The sequence below is a fragment of the Octopus sinensis genome, linkage group LG2, assembly GCF_006345805.1.
Source record: "Octopus sinensis linkage group LG2, ASM634580v1, whole genome shotgun sequence".
NCBI classification, from domain to species: domain Eukaryota; kingdom Metazoa; phylum Mollusca; class Cephalopoda; order Octopoda; family Octopodidae; genus Octopus; species Octopus sinensis.
In genome coordinates, this window is record NC_042998.1 from 90,814,626 (window position 1) to 90,837,171 (window position 22,546).

At 35.0% G+C, this 22,546-nt stretch overlaps 1 protein-coding gene across 4 annotated transcripts in view; it reads right to left on the bottom strand.

Annotated features, from left to right (window-relative positions):
• The window catches only part of LOC115229726 (GTPase-activating protein and VPS9 domain-containing protein 1), a 92,779-nt gene that overhangs the window by 21,535 nt on the left and 48,698 nt on the right, over positions 1–22,546 (bottom strand). For 2 of the 4 annotated variants that reach the window (XM_029800039.2, XM_029800044.2), the window contains exons 4-11: positions 20,561–20,750; positions 19,767–19,930; positions 16,158–16,290; positions 11,482–11,757; positions 10,065–10,207; positions 9,827–9,931; positions 7,192–7,288; positions 4,502–5,520 (exon numbers count right to left, since the gene is read on the bottom strand). In XM_029800039.2, coding sequence (XP_029655899.1) covers positions 4,502–5,520; positions 7,192–7,288; positions 9,827–9,931; positions 10,065–10,207; positions 11,482–11,757; positions 16,158–16,290; positions 19,767–19,930; positions 20,561–20,750 — 2,127 coding nt within the window. The remainder of the gene's footprint in view (positions 1–4,501; positions 5,521–7,191; positions 7,289–9,826; positions 9,932–10,064; positions 10,208–11,481; positions 11,758–16,157; positions 16,291–19,766; positions 19,931–20,560; positions 20,751–22,546) is intronic. The other 2 variants (XM_036515309.1, XM_029800048.2) reach the window with 2 other exon arrangements.

Below are 22,546 nucleotides of genomic sequence, written 5' to 3' on the forward strand. Positions count from 1 at the left end.
GATATATTTTCCAGAAAATGTTTCAATAAAAGCATTTATCATACAGTGACTAAGTATGTTTGTGAGTATCGTATATCTAGAGAGAAAGAAAATGTTATTTGTTTTTTTTCTTTTTCTACACAAAATATAACCCTCCCCAACTTTTTTATAATACAAAATTTTAACTGGTTTCAAAAGCATACTCCACAATTTTCACATAAGCAAAAATATCAAAACATACATAAAATTAAAAAAATAACTTTAAAAGAAACTTTGCGTAAAACTTTGAAAAGCAAAAAGCATGTAAGCAGTTAAATGAAAAAAACAAAACAAAACAAAACAAAATATATATTAACACAATTAAAACATTTATATGTAAGCACATACATGCATACATATGCATACACATGCATACATATACATCCACATGCACAAAATTTGTAACAGTAGTTGGTGCACACATGAATATAAGTCTACATTATATGTATATATATATTTCTTAATCATCTAATGATTTCATTAAGTTGACAGATCTTGTAGGTATTACTGACTAACTAATATTACAAACTGATACTAGTTTACTGAGTATTCCTAAAAGACAATCTATTGAAAGCTACTGAGAAATTCTGCAGATTGAGACAGGATCTGAACCAGGTTGCATCTGGCAGTAGCTAGGGATTTATGAGCCAATAAACAAGTTTGGAAAGAATGACTAAGACTGCATAAGTAAAAAGCCATATCAAGAAACATGATAATAGAGCATTAAGTTTATATAACCAAACAAGAAGTTGAATGTAGGAGATTCTAATTAATGTTTTGCACTATAAAGGTAATGGTCATAAAGTTTTCTGAATTGCAAAATATTTCATTTGTATGAACCAGATGTTATTTGTAAATAAATGTGCCAGAAATGAGACAGGTGTATTTGCCTTAAGGTAACTTTAGAAAGAAAAGGAAATGCTGCTACAGTAGATGGCTGAATGAGAATTAGCTCGAGTGAAACCTGCAGAGAAGACATTTATTGAGATTACTTACAGCATAGTTAGTAAGGCTATTAAAAAGATGAAAATGGGGAAAGCAACAGCAACCCCAGGGATAGATGCTGGGATAGAAAGTATCAGGCTGTATTGATCAAATAATAGTCCTCAACTTAGACAAGTTTTTGTTTAGCCCAAGGTCATCCTATCAAGCAGGCTTATGATTGAAAGCATTTCAGCCTTGACTGTTACTCTTTTTAAAAGACTCTAGAACTATATTAAATACTTTCTTTTTTTTCCAAGATGAGAGGGTTAAAGAAGATTTAGCCATTATTTCTCACAGTTCTAGAGACAATAGAGAGGATCCTCTTTTGTTATTCGTATTCCTTAATTAGTTATCAGTTAGTGCAGAGAGGTGCTATTTTCAATGATTGACAAGGCAGTATTATTATAAGTATTATTGTAAGTTATACTGAAGAGCAGCAACTACAGAAGTTGCAAACAGATAGACCAAATCTTAAAAGAAGCTGAGAAAGACTCAGCAAAATTAATATGGAATAGGGTTGATTTGGATATGATGTAGCTTGTGTTTGAATATAAGAGGATGCATACCATAATTCATGTGAGACAACAGTAAGTTCTTAGCTTAGAAAAAGTCAGTTTACTTCACATTCTTCAATTTGGAAAAAATCTTTGGCAGAATCCCACATTTTGTAGTCTGGTGACTACAATGAAAATCAAATGAAGGTGAATGACCTGTGAGAGTCATATGAACCAAGTTAAAATTGGCAATGAGTAAACTCTCTTCAGCCTTTAACTGTTTACTGCTGCTGTTATTGAGAATATAGCATGAGTTCAGAGCTGAATGACCTAAGGAAGCATAGAAAAAGTTTCAAATTGGGAAGAATGATTCAGAGAACAAAAATCTCATTTTCAACTAGTCAGAAACCAAAGTACTAGTAAGTAAAAGACACCAGTGTCCTTTGGGAAGTGACCTTACTCAATATGTATGAAACCAGAAGGCAGGTACTCAATATAGAGTACTCAATGCAAACAATGGTTACACAAAAGATGTTGTGTGTTCTCTGGTAAGTTGACTGGGGATAATTTCAAATGTGTCAAAATGTACTGGAATATTTGAAGTATGTGGCCATATCAGTCAACTCATAAAATGTTGTTGATAGTTTCTGTTCCCTAGGACACCTTACTAATGTTAGGAATTGTTGTGATATAGTGAGAAAAGACAAGAAAAAAGTGGTAGAAGCTCAAGAAATGTTTATCTTTGTTGGTAAAAGAATGTGTTTTTTCTATCAAAAAGTAGATTGTATGAGACACATGTAAGAAGGGCACGGAGTGCAACTGAGTTGCAACAGCAGTAGGGCACTAAAGACACTGTAAGCAGAAGACACAGGTGCATTGATATGGATATTTATTGCAAATAGACAACAAATGCTCAGTGAATGAGTGATATATCTTTAGAGTTAGATCTGGTCCAGGAATTTAAGCAAATGGGACTCGTTCAGTTCAAATTACAAAGGAAATATTCACTCAATGCTTATTTATTGAGCTAAAGATCTACAATGTTCCTCTATATATGTATTTGTAGTCTGTGCTCTTCCTTTTACAAATGTTTGTTAACCTTGCTTTCAAAAGTGGAAATGCATGCAAAAGAATAAAAAAAACCAAAGCAAAGAGTAGAGTTTAAAAAAAAATAATATTCAGTGAAACATATAGTGTAATAGTGCGAAACATTTTGCATTAGCCACATGTTGTTTGGTGCCAAATTTTAATGAAGTTACTTAAACATGAAATTTAAATTGATATTTTGTGAAAAAGGAGAGATAATGATAACCATGCTTGAGATATGAGAGATAACAATTTTAAAATGTGAAATAGATGTTTAAAAATTAAAAAGAGAGGTAAGAAATCCTGAAAGCAGAAATAAAAAAGGCCAGCAATAGCTTAAAAAATTTATTAGAGAAAAATATACCCCTTAAAATATGTTCCTTAATTGATGAAAACAATGTAGAATGTTGACGGATGTATTGAAAGAGAACAATAACAATGTACAATGATAAGACATAACTATTTGTACAGAAATAAATTATAAAATAACTTAAAAGGAAGATAGAGGAAAGCTAAAAAATAAATCAGAAACAAGAGAAAAGGGGGAAAAAAACCTAACTAGAAAGAGTGATGAAAAATTTAATAAAAAGGCACACTGCTAACAACATAATCCTGATAATAATCAAAACAGCATAAAGAAAGATACTTCGTGGCATGACCTATAGATCAATACTAAAATAAGTACCATCGCAGCAACTAACAGAGCAGGTACAGATTTGATATTAAACAAGAGTGATGAAACACCTAAATAAATCTTAGTATAATAATAGAAGAGGATATAAGTCATGAAAAATTACATGACCATAAACAGATTATTTTCTTCTGGAGGATACCAAGTAAAAAAAAAAGACTAGTTTTAAATAAATAAACAAATATGAAAGTTATAAAAGCTATGAATTATTGCCTGGCTTATGAAGATATGTTGCCTTGAGGTTAAGCTAGTGGGTGCATTTCTCAGATTAGGCAGTGCACAACTATTTAATTTTACAATGTTCCATTTCACACAGCTGAAAATGAGTACCAGCAGGAGCTGGGGGGAAACTCTACAATGGATTGGCAAATCGCTCAGAAGAAGTTTTATACTGTCAGTGGCCTACATTCTTTGGAAAATCAGATAAGTCTGTAGTCTTGAGGTAGATTTTATTTATTTTTTTAAAAATGAAAATGAAGGTACAGAAAACAAAACATCTAAAGGAGTTGAAAGAGAGAGGAGATGACCATGAATCAAGTGACAGGCAATGCAAGTGTGAAAAGTAGACTGGGTTCAGATGAGTTACGAGAATAGAAGAAAACAAAAATTTCAAGAGAAACCATTGAGCGATGCAGAAAGTAATGAGCTACTGATATCAATGAAACAGAGAGAGAGAGAGAGAGAGAGATCATTTTCTCAATACTAGCAAGCAGTAGCAATGTAAAATAACGTATGATTACATTTTCCCTCAGAAAACAAATAAAGCTAGCTTTTGGCCCATTTAACAGCATGACATAAAAAATAAAGATTTGCAAAGCCAAAGAAACAATTATTAAAATTACAACAGATAAGAAAAAGAAAAACATAATCAAAAATTAAATATTCTAACTTCAAGCTATTCGTTTTGATAATATTCTAGCCATCAAATGGTAAACTAGTCATGTAATGTGGGACAAAGAACCCAATAATACTCATAAAATGAATTAACACTGACCTTTGCTTCAAGGCAAATTGAACAAAAATTCATTTCAGTGTTTTTAGGGAAAATGCTTAAGGGATATATATATATATACACACACATATATATATATATATATATAGATAGATAAATAGATAAAAACACATCTGTTAAAATAACAGTATTCATGGCAGGCAGTGCACAAAAGTCTGAATACTAGGATTATAAATATATGTTCCCTTAAAACAGAGGTAAAAGTGAAAAGTTTACCTGGTCTATGTCCAGTGGATTTTTCGTTGAGAAATTATGGGAACCTCTTAAAGAAAAAGGTGTAGCAATATCTACTCTCTTGCTTGATTGAGTATGATTTGATGCAAGAACAGTAGCTGGCTCAGTATTGCCTTCATGGCTTGATGTCTGTTGCATACTCTCAACTGGAGTAAACACCTCATCAATCAACTGAGAACTCCAATTAGCAACTGAGTTTTCTGGTAAAGAGGTTCCAGCTACTTCAGCATTAAAGCTGGGGGCTATAGCCCCAGTGCTGCTACTACTACTACCACCACTGTCTTCTTGATTGCTGTTGCTGCTAACAAGGGGATCAAACACACGCAAGGCAGCAGATAATCTTTGTTCATCTAGTCTGGAATTTTGTTGTTCTGATAACCTCAAATCAACCTCACATGTTGGGATTGAAGCTGATGTTGCTCCTCTAACAGGTGAAGGACTCATGTATTCATTTATTTTGCTGGGTTCACTTTGTGGAGAATCCATGATACCAGAATCTTTAGAAGTAGACAAACTCTCTAAAATATTATTGCTGTTTCTACAACTGTGTTCCTCTTCCCCAGGACTGTTAAAACCCAAATCAGATATATCAGAAGTCAGGATGGACTGAGAAACTGGCTTTAATGGTGTCGGATCATAAGCAGGAAAATTCTTAAAAGTATTCTCTTGGAAAGGATGTATGAATCTTGATTTAGAATGATGATCCAATGCTGAAAGCATAGCAGTAACCTTTCCTTGTGCTTGCTTAAACGTGGCTGAGAGACGTTGTCTTGGCACGTTCAACAATTTAAAGCCATCTGGGTTACCATCAGGACCAATATCAGCCAAGCCTGGTGTTACTGGACTTTTACTTGTTGGTGATTTCTTTAAAAAGTCTGCACTTTTACTTGCTTTGAATGTAACTCTGTCGGCCCCATGGGACCTTCGATGTCGGTGACTTGAAACACCACCAACAGCACCAAGACCTTCTAACTCTCTTTCTTCATCTGGACTTTCTCGACCTTAAAAAAGCAACAGAAAAAATATTTTAAATATTTAACTAAATGGAAATTCCATTAAAATGCACATCAACTGTAAAGTAAATATAAGACATATTCAAATAAGTAGGTAATCATGATTATTTCTCAGAGCATACAGTTAGTAAAATTTGATGTGTAATGCTTCTGCGCTATAGCAGTTAGATGAACTATCAGTTCTAATAACTCCATATTACCATATATGTTATAAAGATCTAACAGACCTATATGACCAATTAATTAGGGAAAAGGAGTTAAATGAAATAAAATAAAATTGACAGTAGAAATTCTTTAAATGCATACATACATCATCATCATTTAACATTTGAAATGGGTTGGACAGTTTGACAGGATCCAACAGGTCAGAAGACTGTGTCATGCTCCAGAGTTTCTTAGTATGGTTTCTACAGCTGAATGTCTTTCCTAACACCAACCACATTACAGAGAGTGCTGAGTACATACATACACCAATCATCATCATCATTTTAATGTTCTCTTTTCCATGCTTATATAAGTCATATGAAATTCATTAACATATGCACAAGTATCCTCTATATTACTGAAGTGTTGTGTTTATGAAAATCTTACATAAACATAAAGTTCCATAAAAATAAAACTTATTTTCCCATTGGCTTTCATGTTACATAGAAGTCATGTCAAAATAAATTTTGCATTACTTAATTTTCTTCTTTTCGACAAAATTCCACTATTTATATAGGCTAGTTGCTTCTTTCCTAACAACTCCAGTTTGACATAGATCAAAGGAGCATATTTTTGATAAAAAAAAGGAACTCTCCAAGGATCTGATGATCCTATTCTTTCTCTGCAGCAGTAATCTCTTCCCTATTTCATTCAGTCACTTGAAGTTATGTGCTAAAAGTTCAATTCTCTTTCTATTCTTTTAAAAATTCCAAATCTATTTACAGATCTAGCAATCACTAACTAGGTTTTTTCAGTTTCATTAATAAAGAAAAAAGTATCTACATTCTCTCTAAGTAGAACCTAATTCCACTTTCCACAATAAACTGTCCTTATTCTATCACATAGCATTAAACTATACAATTCCACCATCACATCTATTATAACTACAATGGTCTCTGCTTATGTAAAATTGCTTATCCTTTGTTAAATTCACTTCATCATACTACTCCCACCTGCATCTTATTTTATCATCAACACTACTAAACCTCACTTTTACATCCAATGACAAATAGTAATTGTTCATCTTAATGACTACTTTCCTCTAAAGTTCTTAATTAATTAATAATTAGATGAAATAAACTATAACTCACTACAATTTTTTTTTCTATCTAATTATTTATTCCTGTACTTCAACAATGGCTCAAGGAACCAAGAGTATTCCACTTCAGTATGGAAAACTAATTCGAAATGACAAATCTAGAACACATACTGCATATTTTCAACAAATATATTCTGCACATTAAATGGAAAACCAGTTTACTGTTCTGATATTTCTTATTTCACTAATTCAACAATTTGTTATTAGTGGTGATGAAAACTCCACCAGTCAAAATATGGTCTGTTTTATCATATAAAAGTTTCTTCTAAAGGACAATCATAAAAATTTGGCAAATTAAGGCTGAAGGCAGAGAACAGACCCAAATTTTAAGAGTAAAATAATAAAAGATTAATTACCTGAGGCTAATGGTGTTTGTTCATTCCTGTCTAGTGTACAGGAAGATTCTAGTTCATCTTGATTGAGGGACCTGTCAGTAACACTGTTCATATCATCCTAGGTTAAGAAGAAATTTATCTACTCAAGAAACGAATGGAAAGTTAAGATAGGTAGGAATAGGTTAAAATGTTACAGTTAGTTGGTTTAGGTGTGTGAAAGCAAACCAAATATGTTGGAAACATTTTAATGAACTCCAGTAAAATGAAGATTGTTTTCTTAGCTGCAAGAAAAGGAATTTTTTAAAGATAAATTTCATTTCAAAAGATTAATTTAACCTGAGAAAATTGTAAAGGATTAGTGAGTTGTAATATAGTAGAGTCAAAGAATATGAGCTAAATTTGACAGCATCATACTGTGTAAGTAAATTCTTGATATTAATTCTTAAGGGTTAGTTTTAATTCCTTTAAGACTTTAATTTCCAAAGCTCTGTTAAATTACATGGCAAATGTAAGAACATAATCCTATGTTCTAATTCAAATATTTCTGCATTCAAATGAATAAAACCTTATAGAGTAATAATAAAACAAAGCTTAAGTAAAAAAGGACAAAAAATACAAAACCTAATAAATTTTAGAGAACCAACTAAATGCTACAGGAAAGAAAGGAAGAAGACAATTAATGTAAATGAAACAAATCACCTAACTGGTTAGAAAGTGAAGAGAAAATTAATTAAGTATGTGCAAAGAAATAAAGTTAATAAACTGTTAGTATGAATACAGAAAAATAAGGGCAGGGAATGTTAAGACTATACGAAAGTAGGAAATATAACAAAGCTAAAACAGATATATATGTACAATTAAATTTAGTAGTATAACCATTTAATAGGGTTGACCTTTTGTCACTGGAAGGAAATAACCCAAATATTAAATTTCAGACCAAGTGAAGGAAGTTGGGTAGAACAACCCAGAGTAGCTCTTTCTCAAAAGAGCAGCAACATAACTATCCATTAATAACATTAGCAATTTTACAAAAAAAACATCTTTTTATATCTATTTAACCCCATACCAAAATTAACTGGATAAGCCTGCAGTATGGCGCCTCTCTTGCTGTTTTTTCTTAAACGAACTAAATCAAATAAAATCTAATTAGGAATTAATTACTGAATTTGAGAATAAAGACAAGATCTAGACAGTTAAGTACTTTTGAAATGACTAACCATTTACAGTTGTCAGCTCAAAGTAACTTGAAATCTAGACATGTCTAATGACATAAGCCTTTGGAAAGAAAAAATTATTTAAAAACAAATTCAATAATAAATAAAAAATAAATACTTAGCAGATTGGGTTTAAGAAAATGAAATTTATTGAATTGTTTTTTTGTTTTATTCATGAAGTTCTAAAATTAGATTATTCAGAAAAGAAATAGTGTACAATTTCAGTATGTGGAAGTCTCTATGAAGTTGCTCAGCCTGCTAAAAGTAGCAGCCAAATTTCTTCAAACTACACCCTAACATCTTAAATATATGTATAATGGATAATGTAGCTCAGAAGAGAGACTAAGTCAGGGAAAAGATGAGGTGGTTCATAGCTAGAATAGCTTCCATCACAAGTTGGCTCAAAAATTTATTTTTAAATCAACACACATGCACACACACAATCACTATCGTCATCTTTAATGTCCATTTTCCATGAGTTGGATAATTTGACAGGAGCTGGCAAGGCTAGGAGCCACTGGATGCCCTTTGTAAAGCCAACCACTTTACAGAGTGTACTGGATGCTTTTTACATGGCACCATCACCAGTGCATTTTATGTGGCACCAGCACCAATGCTTTTCCCATGGCACCATCACCAGTGCTGTTTCCATAGCACCATCAACAGTGTTTTTACATGAACCAGCACCAGTACTTTTTATGTGGCACCATCACCAGTGCTTTTTATGTGGTACCAGCACCAGCCCCAGTGCCCTTCATGGGCAAGCATTACCAAGGCAGTTTTAGGATATCAATTGTGTTCTGTTTTGTTGTGGTGGGTAGGTCATCTTGAGAACAGCAATGTGCCATATACTGCCATCCTTTGTAAGGCTAAGTATTTTGAGATCAGCCTTCCATACTTCATCCCACGTTTTTCTGGGTCTCTCGCTTCCATACACTTTAAGCGAGCAGCATTTCTTTGTGCAACTGCCTTCATCCATATACATCACATGATTAAATCAATGCAGTCTTCTCTCTTGCACAATATATATATATATATAATATATATATATATATATATATATATATATATATATGTATGCACACACACGGTTTTGAATTGACTATTGAATAAAAAGGGAATATAATTCAAAGAGAAGGTATTGTTTTATATGTATGTTTACAAACATCTATATCTCACAAACCCAGATACCATTATACATCAGGAGTGAAACAGAAAAGGAGATACTTTATTACAGGCTTATCAGCAACTCTGTGTATGGACAAATAAATAGTAATGATGATAATTTTAGAAAGTGATTATATAGGTTAGTCAGTAATATAAAAAGGCATTTGATTATATTTTTCTTCAGAATGTATATATATTGTGTAAAAATAAGTAAACATAAGCGGCAAAACAGGAAACAAATACATATATAGATAACATAAGATAACTATATTTACCTGTTCTATTTCTTGAATCAACTCAGCCTGTTTTTCTTCAGTGTCACTAGCTAAAACATCAGTACTCCAGGCATCACTTGCTGTTTCTGAGACTTCAGACACAGGCTAAATTACAAAAATTAGGTGGAGGAGTCTTTAACAGTGTAAATCATTTTAGAATATAAAAATTTGCAAAAACAAAATCCATGAAAATAAAAATGTGAAGCTATATATATCCCGTAACAAAGAAAGTACTAACCTCAGCTACTCCAAGCAAATTTTGTCGAACCATTTCTTCTGTAACCTCTTCCAAGCGCTCTAGTTGGTTCTGGTCTGGACCTTCAGAATCACTAGCCAGTACATCAGTACTCCATGTGTCACTAACAGTGGATTTGGTTTCGTCTACAGTAAATATTAATCAATATGATTAGTCAAAATGTATTTAACACTGTATTTATTTCCAATAACAAAAGATCACTGAATGTAGTGTAGTGCTGTGTACTCTGGAATATATCACTCAGAATCAGAAATAATCAGAAAAACTAAAAAGAAGAGGGCTGTACAGTAGGTCCTGATTCTGTTATATGCTCTCACTCCACTCAACAGTAATTGTGGATGTTATGTCAATGTTGGCCTAATAAGTCACTTCAGGACCTACAAAGAGTAAAGCAGTTACTCTGAAAGAAGAATGTCATATACTGTTAGACAAACAGAAAACCAAAATTAAAATTAAATGTTTAATGAGTAGGTGTAAATTGATGCTGAAGTTTCATTTTATTGAAAAATACAAAATAATTTTCAAAACAAATCTAGCCCATTAATACATTAGCAATGTTTGAAGGCAACTAAATAATTACATACCTATGGATAATCTATATTAATAAATGTGAAATTCTGTCTGTCCAGGACCCCTGTATCTCAGTGTACATTTGATCTACATAGACATTTTATACCTTTTTGAAATCAAAATGATCCTGGGATTGAAAATCTACCCTTCATTTGTTTCTTGAACATCTAGCATTTGGATTTGATTCAAAAGCATTTGGGTTGCTATTTCTAGCAGGTAAAGCTTTGCTGATTCACACCATCTTGGTTGGTGTTCGTTAGATGATGTTAGAGATCAAGGGAGAGATAATGACATTCACCTTGTTAATTTTATGTCAAGATAAGAACTTTGGGACAAATTGGTCAACAGTTGGAATTCAATTTGGGACCGGAGCAATAGAATGATTGCATTACAAAATTAATTCTCAACCGTCCTTAACCACTGATCAAACACCAACGGGGCATGTAGTCATTATAGACAAGTTATAGTCATGCTATTTAGCTCTCTATCTCAAGGTGGAAATATTTATGAAGATGTAAAATCTGTGAAGAGCATGTGGCAAAATGCTGAATTCAAAAACACCCTAAAAGCTGAACTATTGAAATAAGTGAAATGAAATGAAATGAATTTTTCTAAAACTTAACTTGTAGCAATTTAAAAGGAAAACTATAAACCTACCTTTTGACAGAGAGATATTCTATTTACTTTTGTTTACCTAACTAAATAGTTACTCATCTTACTTCATCATAATAGATAAAGCTTGGAAGTCCATTCTGTAATGAAATAATTCCAGCAAAAATATCAATTTATCTAATTATATCAACAAAGATATATTAAAATGTATACATACTCTCTAATTCAGATTTGATTTCAAATTTGCCAAATCTCTCAGTAACATCTTCTCGATTTTGTTTCTGGACAGTCTCTGGTAGATCAGGTGCTCGTCTTTCTTCAACACTTTCTGCTTGAGAGAGTGGTGTGTCTCTCCCGCTAACATTTGGAGTCCCTCGTCCACTTACATTTGCAGAAATCATATCAGAAAAATTGTCATTGTCATTCTCTAAAGAACCTACTGAATGGCTTGATGCCACTTCAGAAATAGCCTCTTGAATATCACTAGTATTACCTAAAAGAAAAAAGTCGAGGAAAAAAATGGGTAAATATTCCTACAGAATTTTTATTTTCTTACAATATAATTTGCTGAAATAAAATAAAAAGGAATGAGAATATGTGGTTGTTATTCATCATCATCATCATCATTTAATGTCCATTGTCATTGATGGCATGGGTTGGATAGTTTGACTGGCATGGTTTTCTATGGCCGGATGCCCTTCCTAACACTAACTGTTCTGAGAGTGTAATGGGTGCTTTTACATGCCATTTGTGACACAAGGGTGCATTTACATGCCACTGTCATGGGTACCAATTTGTGTGACACCAATATCTGCCACAACTGCAATTTTTCTCAGCTTGATGGGTTTTCTTCTCAAGCACAATGTAATGTCAAAGGTCTTGCCATTGCCTCTGTGAGGCTCAACGCTCAAAAAGAACTCAGCCACCTTGCCTCCATGAAGGCCAACCCTCGAAAGGAACTTGACCATTTTGTCTCCGTGAGGCCCAATGCTAGAAACGAACTCAGCCCTTTTGCCTCCATGAGGCCTAACACTTGAAAGGAACTCAGCCATTTTGCCTCTGTAAAATCTTAGTTCTTTTTATAACAGACACAACCTGTGCATCTAGAAAACTTGATGGCTATTTACAAATAAAGTATAATTAATTTTGGCCATTTTATTTTTCCATTCCTCTACTTTGATCAACATCAAAAACCAACCTACTAATTCAAATCAATGTTGCTTGTCTTGTTTTTATACTCCTTTAATCCATTTAATACCAATCCACCTGAGACTTCCTCCGGTTCTTTGAGATAATTTTCTGTTTTAAAGTGATTTTAATTAAAACCTTCCATTAAAATTTTGTCTTGGTTTGTGTTCTGAGAACCAGTTCAGTAATGAGAAAGTAATATTACTTAATTCTTTGAAAATTTGAAAATGAAATTGAAACACAATCAATGGGTTAATACAATTTAATACAATGGGTTAATACAATTTAATATTTTGTAAATTATTGTTTTAATTAACCTAGAAATGAAAATTTTTCATTCCCTTCACAAAATTATTTCTTACAGGGCTTTATTGATACCTGGTTAACCTTAGCTCTGATACATAATGATTATTAGTAAACCCTGTAGGTTATAAATATATAAACTTGTATTTATGTTCACCTTCAGCTCTCTATATACAGGGTACAGACAGTATTTGAGGACAGATTTAAGGTTTTTAAAAAAATGCTTATATAATAACAGAAAAAAACTGTATTTTTATAAAAATAACGAACATAAAGCTAAATTATAAATTTAATAATTTCATTCAATAAAACCACTACAAGCATTAATAACTGCCTCTATGCAGAGTTGAAATCATTTACAAGCTCGGATTAAGTGTCCTTGTTCATATCAGACGTGACTCGAACTATGGTGGCTTTCAAAGAATCTTTGGTGCTGGTGGGGTTCACTGACATTTTTCTCAACAATGCTCCATACATAGTAGTCAAATGGATTGAGATCTGGAGAATTAGGAGGCCAAGTATCAGGGTTGATGTGACCATGCAAATAGTCAGGCATCCATTCTTGTGTCATTTGAGCCTTGTGTGATGGTGCAGAATCTTGTTGAAAGACATAAGACCTTCTATTCCATACAGTGTCAATCCAAGGTTTAACAACCTTGTCCAGAACCTCAATATTTGCAGCAGCATTCACCCTAAGGCCTTGCGGAAAAAAGTGAGGAGGCATCATATGTCCTTCATTGCTAACGACACCCAAAACCATGACACTTGCAAGAAATTTAGTGTGCATTACTCTTGGAACCTCAGAAGGGTCTGCACATAGCCATCTGTCATTTCTTCCCTTAGTTTTCTGGTCCTGGTCAAAGTTTTTCTCAACCGAGAAAAACTAAATCACACCATCTTCTGATGGATTTTTAAGTTTGTTCAAAAGTCCTTTGGATCTGATTAAATGGTTTTCTTTTGTTTTTTTCTGGCATGAATTGATCTCTCATCATCACATAAGATTTGTATCTGATGTCTTCATGCACAACATTTCTGATTGTTTGTCTGACACACATCTTGCAACTTTCAGAAAACAAGAAATTTTGAAATCACCATGCTTAGCCTTCAATGCCACAATCACAGCATGCATTTTCATTTCATTAGTAAGCATAGGACCTGTCATTGTTATTTTCTGAAAGAGAAGTTCAATAAAATAATGACTAAAAATGCATGTGTCCTCAAATACCATCCACACCCTGTATAAAGTAATTATGTGGAGTCTTTATAGCACTTGAATAGTTGGATGATAACATTACTATGTCTAATCACTGAACTGAAATGCTGCAGGAATAAAAATATGGTAGGAGTTACAATGGTTTTTGATACAGAAAGACAATGTGATACTGTATTTTGGTGAATGGACACAAATAAGTCTAGAAATGCAGGAGCAAGACAATAGTAGTAGTAGTAGTAGCAGCAAAAATAAACAAAATTAGAGAGAGACATGGTTCAGTAGTAAACCAATAGAATGGGATAAGGAGTTTGCTTATCTCTCACATTTTTCTGAGATACAATTTATATTTTGTTCAGAGAGATGAGTATATAATTTGTTTTGAAATTTAAGATTTAAATTACTTTGGTGCTATCTAATTGTCATGGAAATTCAATTTCTTCAATTTAGTAATATCTATGGATATTTACTGTATTAATTTCTTGGATAGATTCACAGAAATAATAAATAATGGGATTTGAATTGAAGCAGTTGTAACCCATTTAGCAGCATGAAAATGAAGAGTGTGACCTTAGAACATTACTTGCTTAAAACAAAGTTTCTGAATTTTTATTCATTTAATGGATTATTTCACAAATAGTAAAGAAACATATGTAAACAGGGAAAGAATTTAGCGTTCTAGTATAAATGAACAACTTGTATAAGCCTAAGTTATGGGACTGACATTTTTACATGTTTAATGGAACACCTGTTCAATCAACTGATAAAACAACAGAATAATGAGTCAAAGAAGTCTCATAAAATGTGCATGAGAAAGTTTCTGTGTTATTTCATAGCAACTGAGATCTTTGAGAATCTTAATAGTGAAACTTCTCAACAATAAAGTCATCCATTGATACAGGTGACCGGTATGAAACATGTTAATCAAAGAACAGTGTATCTTTGTGGTTCTACTATTAAAGCAATATTGACAAAAGACAAGTATTTAAAAGTGTTAAAATGTATTTCAGTTTCAGAGCATCAGAGTAGGGGGATGAAAGGGTTTCATATTTTATTATAAAATGCTTAGAAAAGAGAGCAATTTTTTTATTCTCTTTTGGTAAAGAGAGAAAGTAGTGCCGATGTCTTTTGCAAAACTTCCAAGGATGGTAGGAAGGAGGTATCCTCAAACCAGAGACTTGATCTGAATGTTTGCCACAGTAAAACCACCCAAATACCGCATGATAGTGGGTTCGTTGGCTGGTTTGTGGAGCTGACTAGTTGCATTGAGGAATGAAAATGTGCTTCTTGGGCTGTGTGAAGAAGTAACTGATGACACCCACAAACAATTAACAGAAGATTTTAGTATTGCACATAGAACTTAACTGTGTTGGTATTTTATAAATAACAACAATAATTACACACGGGGAGAGACATACTGCTTGGAGTTTATGACGAGTTTACTGATAGTGTAACTTGTGGCTGGCACAACATAACTGGACACACTGTGCTATATTCATGGCAGCAGAGATTCCTGTTGTCTATCTCCCATCTGTTTTAACCATCTTCCTGGGTCATCAGGGTGTGGCAAGAATGGAGACTGTCTCAACATTCTGTAATTATCACTAAAAGCAGCTTTTTATAAAGCAAAAAGAGAAGATTCTAGAAGATTGACTCACACAATGGCTTGATGCTAATTGGTTGCTTAACAGATTGATCATGTGAAACTACTGTTGTTCAGTAATGGTGTGTGATTGGTTACCTAGTGATTCAGTTTCAAATCTCCGCTGCAATAGTGTTAACCCAGGTTATGGATTAAGGCTCCCAACAACTAAGTAGGCTATGGCAGGATTCAAACTCAGAATGTATGGAGTCAAAACAAATACCACAAGGCACCCAGTCCAACATTCCCATAATGATAATCCTATAATCCACCTCCACCCACTGGATTGGTACTTTTCTATTGACCCCAAAAATGATGAAAGGTAAAGATGATCTCAATAGGATTTGAACATAAGAGCACAGAGCCACAAGACATTCTATCCAATACTCCAATGACTGCCAATTCACTACCTGTAAGCAGTTCAGCTTATATTAGGTGGGGGTTTATAGAAATAGCAGCAATCCAAACTGTTTATTTTCTGACTCACTCACATATAAATTTACTCTCACTCACACAGGCATACAAATAATTCAATAAACAAGTTCTTTACCAATTGATTCTTGATCCTGAGGAAATGAAAACCTAGTTCGTTTTTCATGTGTTTCTGCATTGTTGTCTTCATAGGTAGGAGAAGACTGGTAAGTTACTTTACGTCGGCAACGCTCCTGCTCAGCAGATAAAACCTAGATTACAAAAACACACTTATTAGAACTGCAATTTCTATAATAATCAACTGTCAAAAGTTTACAGTACTCAAAGAAATACTAAGGAGTGAGATAATCTGTGAGATTATCTCACCCTCATAATTAATTTTAGTAGACTTTTAATTTGGAAAATAATTTTTTTGTTTTACATATTTATCTCCAATTTGTGTATCAACAGTTATACAGCAGAAGATAATGAAATAATGATATGAATACAGATTTAAAAGATAATTAGGAATAGTGAATTTAGATTGATTGATTGATTGATTGATTGATTCCAGTTTCAGCTCATGAGCTGTGGCCATGCTGGGGCACCGCCATTTGGTGTTGCTACTTGGTTTCACTTCATGGAGGCTTTCTAGCAACTGCTATTTGGTGCATGAGAGAGTTCGATGCAGCTGCCCTCATCTGCCCCTCCTGCCGTGAAGTTGGTTCATCTGGGACACCTGACAGGAAGAGATCCAGCTCCATTTTAAAGACATCTGTATCCACCCCATGCAGGTCTCTCAGGTTCATCGGGAGGATATTGAAGAGCTGTGGGCCTCGGAAGCCCAGGCTATCACAGAATCTTGTCCTACATCTTGATGGCAAGTTTGGAGTCCTAGGCACCACGCAGTGGCGCCCAGTTCTGGCGTTTGCGTAACTCTCGATGCCAAAGTTCAGGACACTTCCCTCCAGGATCTTCCAGATGTATATTATGGCATATCTTTCCCGCCTACGCTCCAGGGAATATAATTTTAATCTCTTGAGTCTTTCCCAGTAGCTTACATTCTGCATAGAGGCTATCTTCTTCGTGTAGCTTCGTTGGATCGCCTCAAGTTCTGTGATCAACTTGACACTGGATGGTGACCATAGCTGAGAGCAATAGTCAAAGTGACTTAGGACAAGTGTCTTCCAGAGGACCATCATGGTTTCTTGTTCTCTTGTTCTAAAGGTTCTAAGAATCCATCCAGCCAGGCGTCTGCATTTCACTGTCAGTTTAGCAACATGTACATGAAAGGTCGCGTCATCACTCATGTGAATACCCAGGTCACGCACTGATTGTGCCTCTGGGATTGCAATCCCTCCGGGTCCAGTGTATTCCTTGGGTATTGCATTCAGTTTTGCATGCTGATAGTATAAAGCTTGAAACTTTTCAGCATTGAACTGCATGCTATTCTTTTCAGCCCACTTGTAAATTTCGTCCAGCTCATATTGCAGGTGCCTAGTGTCTTCAGGGTTCTGTATTGCCTGTGAAACTTTTGTATCATCTGCATAACTTGTGATCGTGGCTCTCTGCGTGGCTGAGGGCATGTCTGAGAGGGCCATTATGAACAGTAGTGGTCCCAAAACAGTGCCCTGTGGAACACCGCTCACTGTTTGCGTGCTAATGGAAGTGGCCCCATTGGCTACTACCACCTGACTTCTATTCTTCAGAAAGTCGTGAAGCCATTCTCCTAGTTTTCCAACTATGCCAAGATCACGCAGTTTGTGACATATTATTCTATGATCGACTTTATCGAAGGCCTTTGCGAAGTCGAGATATATGACTTCCACATTTGAGTGGTTGAGCAGTTGTTTCAGCACCCAGTCATAGTGCTGCAGGAGCTGATTTAAGCAGCTTCTTCCTGGTCGGAAACCATGTTGGGTGTCAGGCAGCAAGTCATTTTCTTCAAGGAAGGTGATTAGTTTCCTTCTGACTATTCGTTCCATGACCTTGCTGATGTGTGAGGTCAGAGAGATAGGTCTGTAGTTCTTGGCCTCCGCTCTGCTACCTCCTTTATGAATAGGGCATATTTTACCTTCCTTCATGATTAAGATGATTAAAAATGTAATCGAATTTAGTCTAAATTATCAACCTGAGTTTTATATTGTAAAGCAAGGATATATAATGAGTATTAAACAACAAAGAGAGCAACATATAGTAATTAGCTAAAAATTAACTCATTTAATCAATGCAAACAGAAAGGAAAACCCCACTGCCATTAATGCTAACACTGATGGTTATCATTAGCATAACCGTAAGTTGATGTTTATTTTGGTACAGACTAAAAAAATTAACAGTATCAAATCTTTCCATTTGGGTTTCTCATCATCCAACACTTCACTCATATCTTTCTTGATAAATAAAGATCGGCAACTAGTTCATATCAATATTTTTCATTTATTATAATGAACCATCAATACCTGTCGCATCAACTCAAATTCTATTCTTCTGTGCTTCTGATATGAAATTTCTGTTTCTATTTAGAATTTTGACAAATTACCTCACTAAAGTTGGACCTTTTTTTTTTTATCTACTAGAATCTTTCATCTTTGATATTGAAATTTTAACATTTAGATTTAAAGGTAGATCCTTTTATTCGTAATCAATAATATTATAAGTCTATTTATAGCTTCCATTACCTATATCACAGTAAGTCACATATCACAGTAGATGCTCTGAGAGTGTAGCTGCTAGAATAAGAATAGCTTGGGCAAAGTTCAGAGAGCTTCCACCTCTGCTGGTGACAAAGGGCCTCTCACTCAGAGTAAAAGGTAGACCGTATGATGCTTATGTGCAAACAGCCATGCTACATGGCAGTGAAACATGGGCCATGACTGCTGAGGACATGCATAAGCTTCCAAGAAATGAAGCTAATGATTCGCTAGATGTGTAATGTCAGTGTGCATACACAACAGAGTGTAAGCGCCCTGAGAGAAAGGTTGGACATAAGAAGCATCAGATGTGGTGTGCAAGAGAGAGGACTACGCTGGTATGGTCGTGTATTGCGTATGGATGAGGACAGCTGTGTGAAAAAGTGTCACACCCTAGTAGTAGAGAGAACCTGTGGAAGAGGTAGACACAGGAAGACTTGGGAGGAGGTGGTGAAGCACGACCTTTGAAAGCTGGGCCTCATGGGGGCGATGAAAAGTGACTGAGACCTTTGGAGATATGCTGGGCTTGAGAAGACCCGGCAAGCCAAGTGAGACCATAACCATGGCCTATGCCAGTGCAGCATAACCAGCCCATTTAATAGTACCCTTAATCACTGGGCAACAAACTGTGCTTGGGAAGATCTGTTGAGTCAAGTGAAGTCATTGCCGTGGCCGATGCCAGTACTGCCTAACTGGCACTTGTACCAGTGGCACATAAAAAGCACCATTCAAGCATGGTTGATGTCAATGTTGCCTGACTGGCTCCCATGCCGGTGGCATGTAAAAAGCACCATTCAAGCGTGGTCAATGCCAGTACTACCTGACTGGCCTTCATGCCGGTGGCACGTAAAAAGCACCCACTACACTCTCGGAGAGGTTGGCGTTAAGAAGGGCATCCAGCTGCAGAAACTTTGCCAGATCAGACTGGAGCCTGGTGCTGCCTTCTGGCTTGCCAGCCCTCAAACTGTCCAACCCATGCTAGCATGGACAGTGGACGTTAAACGATGATGATGATGATGATACAAAGCAATAAATAAAATATATAAAAATAAACTTACTTTACATTCTGGCAGCATTCCAGGACACTCACTGGTTACTCCCAAAGAAAAGACCAAGACATCTTCAAGTAAATCAGCACTGCCATCAATATGGCTTTGCTCTACATTAGCACTGCTTACAGTCACATCCTCAGTGTTGGTGAGAGACATTTTTTTCTTATGAGCTGCCAAAAGAAAGTTTCTTGGTGATACACAACGAAGATAAATAGCAAGAGTGATAAATGATTAAATTCTGAGAAAAGTTCAATAAATGTAATATAGTGTCTTTAAAAAAAATATTTGCTTTCGCTTTATTTAGATTCAACAGAAATGAAATTCTGAAATACATAAATAATAAGCACAATAATAATATTCAGTATAACTGCAAATAAAATAAAAACAAAAGACAAAACAAAGATCATTATAAATATATCAGTTAAAACCAACAGATTTGTTACCATTATTGTCTCTTAAACTTACACACCATACTAACATGATTGCTTCTTTTTCTGTCAGTTCACACATGAGATTAACAGTTTCCTTTCCTCTCACTATTACTGTGTGTTAAACTTACATATCATACTAACACTGTTGCTTAATACTTCCTGTCCAAAACATTTTCTGTTTTGAACCATTCTGCCATCTTTATTTCCCCCTTCACTTTTTAACCTTCATATGGTCAAAATGATCATTAACCATGATAACCAAGTTACTTGTTTTCTTAAAAATACACACACACACACACACACACACACACACACAGGGACTTCACAACTGCATGAAAGTGTAACTTTGTTTGCAAAATTGAGACTTACCTCGGTTGGTTTTCCGTTGACTGCTAGGTGTACCAGGAGGTGTATGAGAAGGTGTGATTGAGGTAGGAGTTGATGGCTGGATAGTCAAAGTTGGTGTTTGGATGGCTGGGAGTATGGACAAAAGTTCTTCTAATTGATTTATTTCATTGCTTTTATTCATGTGTGGCAACGTAGAACGTAAAAAGTTAACCTATAATATAATTAATACATTCAGATGAAAACAGCTGTTAAAGACTAAAGACAATCTATTTTATTGTCAAAAGAGAAATGCTGAGCTCATTACTCAAATCAAAGGAAAGCTTTAGCAGTAATTGACATGTTATTTAAATTATGCATTTATAAATTCAGATAGTTGTGGCTCAGCCACCTCATTCATTTCTAGTCCTCCATACTGTGCCAACCCCTACTACTATGTTTAATCATATACTTCTCAGAATGTCACTTTTCTGTGCTCCCACCCCAGTAATGTCCTTTTTTTTTTACCTTATAGTTATTTAATAAGTACATCAATCCATCTCACCAGTCACAAAGTGTCTCTGAAGGCTATAGGACCAGCCCTTTCCAACACAATAAATCATTTGCAATAATTGTAAACAGTGAATGATTACAAACAAAAGAGAGTAAAATGAAACTTATAAATCTATATAAATTATATTTATTAATGATTATTTTGCTTGAAATTGTTCATCACAGTCGAAGCGGTAAAAACGCATTTCAGTTTTATATATATATATGTATATGTATATATATATATATATATATATATATATATGTGTGTGTGTATATATATATATATATATATATGTATATATATCATCATCATCATCATCGTTTAACGTCCGTTCTCCATGCTAGCATGGGTTGGACGGTTCGACCGGGGATCTGGGAAGCCAGAAGGCTGCACCAGGCTCCGGTCTTATCTGGCAACGTTTCTACAGCTGGATGCCCTTCCTAATGCCAACCACTTCGTGAGTATAGTGGGTGCTTTTTATGTGCCACTTACACTGGTGCCAGGCGAGGCTGGCATTGGCCACAATCGGATTGGTGCATTTTATGGAAGCCAGTCGAGGCGGCACTGACTTCGGCTACAATTCGGATGGTGCTTTTTACGTGCCACCGACACGGAAGCCAGTCGAGGCGGCGCTGGCATCGGTATACATATATACATATGTATACATATGTATATATATATATACATGTATATATATATATACATGTATATATATATATATACATATATATATATATATATATATATATACATACATATGTATATATATATACATACATATGTATATATATATATACATACATATGTATATATATATATACATACATATATATGTATATATATATATACATATATATGTATATATATATATATACGAGGGGCGTTCAATAAGTAATGCCCCTGACCCACTTCCCATACCAGTAGAGCAATGGAACTTGGCACAGTTATTGGTCTTTTTCTACATAGGAACCACTCAGAGTTACGCATTTCTCCCATCACTTGATCCAGCTCTGGAGACCGTTTTTGTAAAAGACCCCAGCTTGGTCCTCCATCCATGACGTGACTTTAGAAATCAAGGCTGCATCATCTGGGAAATGCTTTCCTTTCAAAAACAACTTCATGGCTGGGAAGAGGTGAAAATCAGAGGGTGCAAGGTCAGGAGAGTAGGGGGATGGAGGAGTAGTTCATAGCCGCACGCCTGTGCGTCTGATCTGGCGACGCGCGAGTTGTGGACCGGAGCGTTGTCCTGCAGGAGGAGGATGCCTTCGCTGATCTTGCCCCGCCTCTTGATTTTGATAGCTTCTCTTAATTTCCTCAAAAGTGAAGCATAATAGGCTCCTGTAATTGTGGTACCCTTTGCCAGGAAATCTGTCATCACTACTCCGTCCTGGTCCCAGAAGACTGTGAGCATGACCTTGCCAGCAGAGGGCTGCACCCTTGCCTTCTTTGGAGGAGGTGAGTCACGGTGCTTCCAC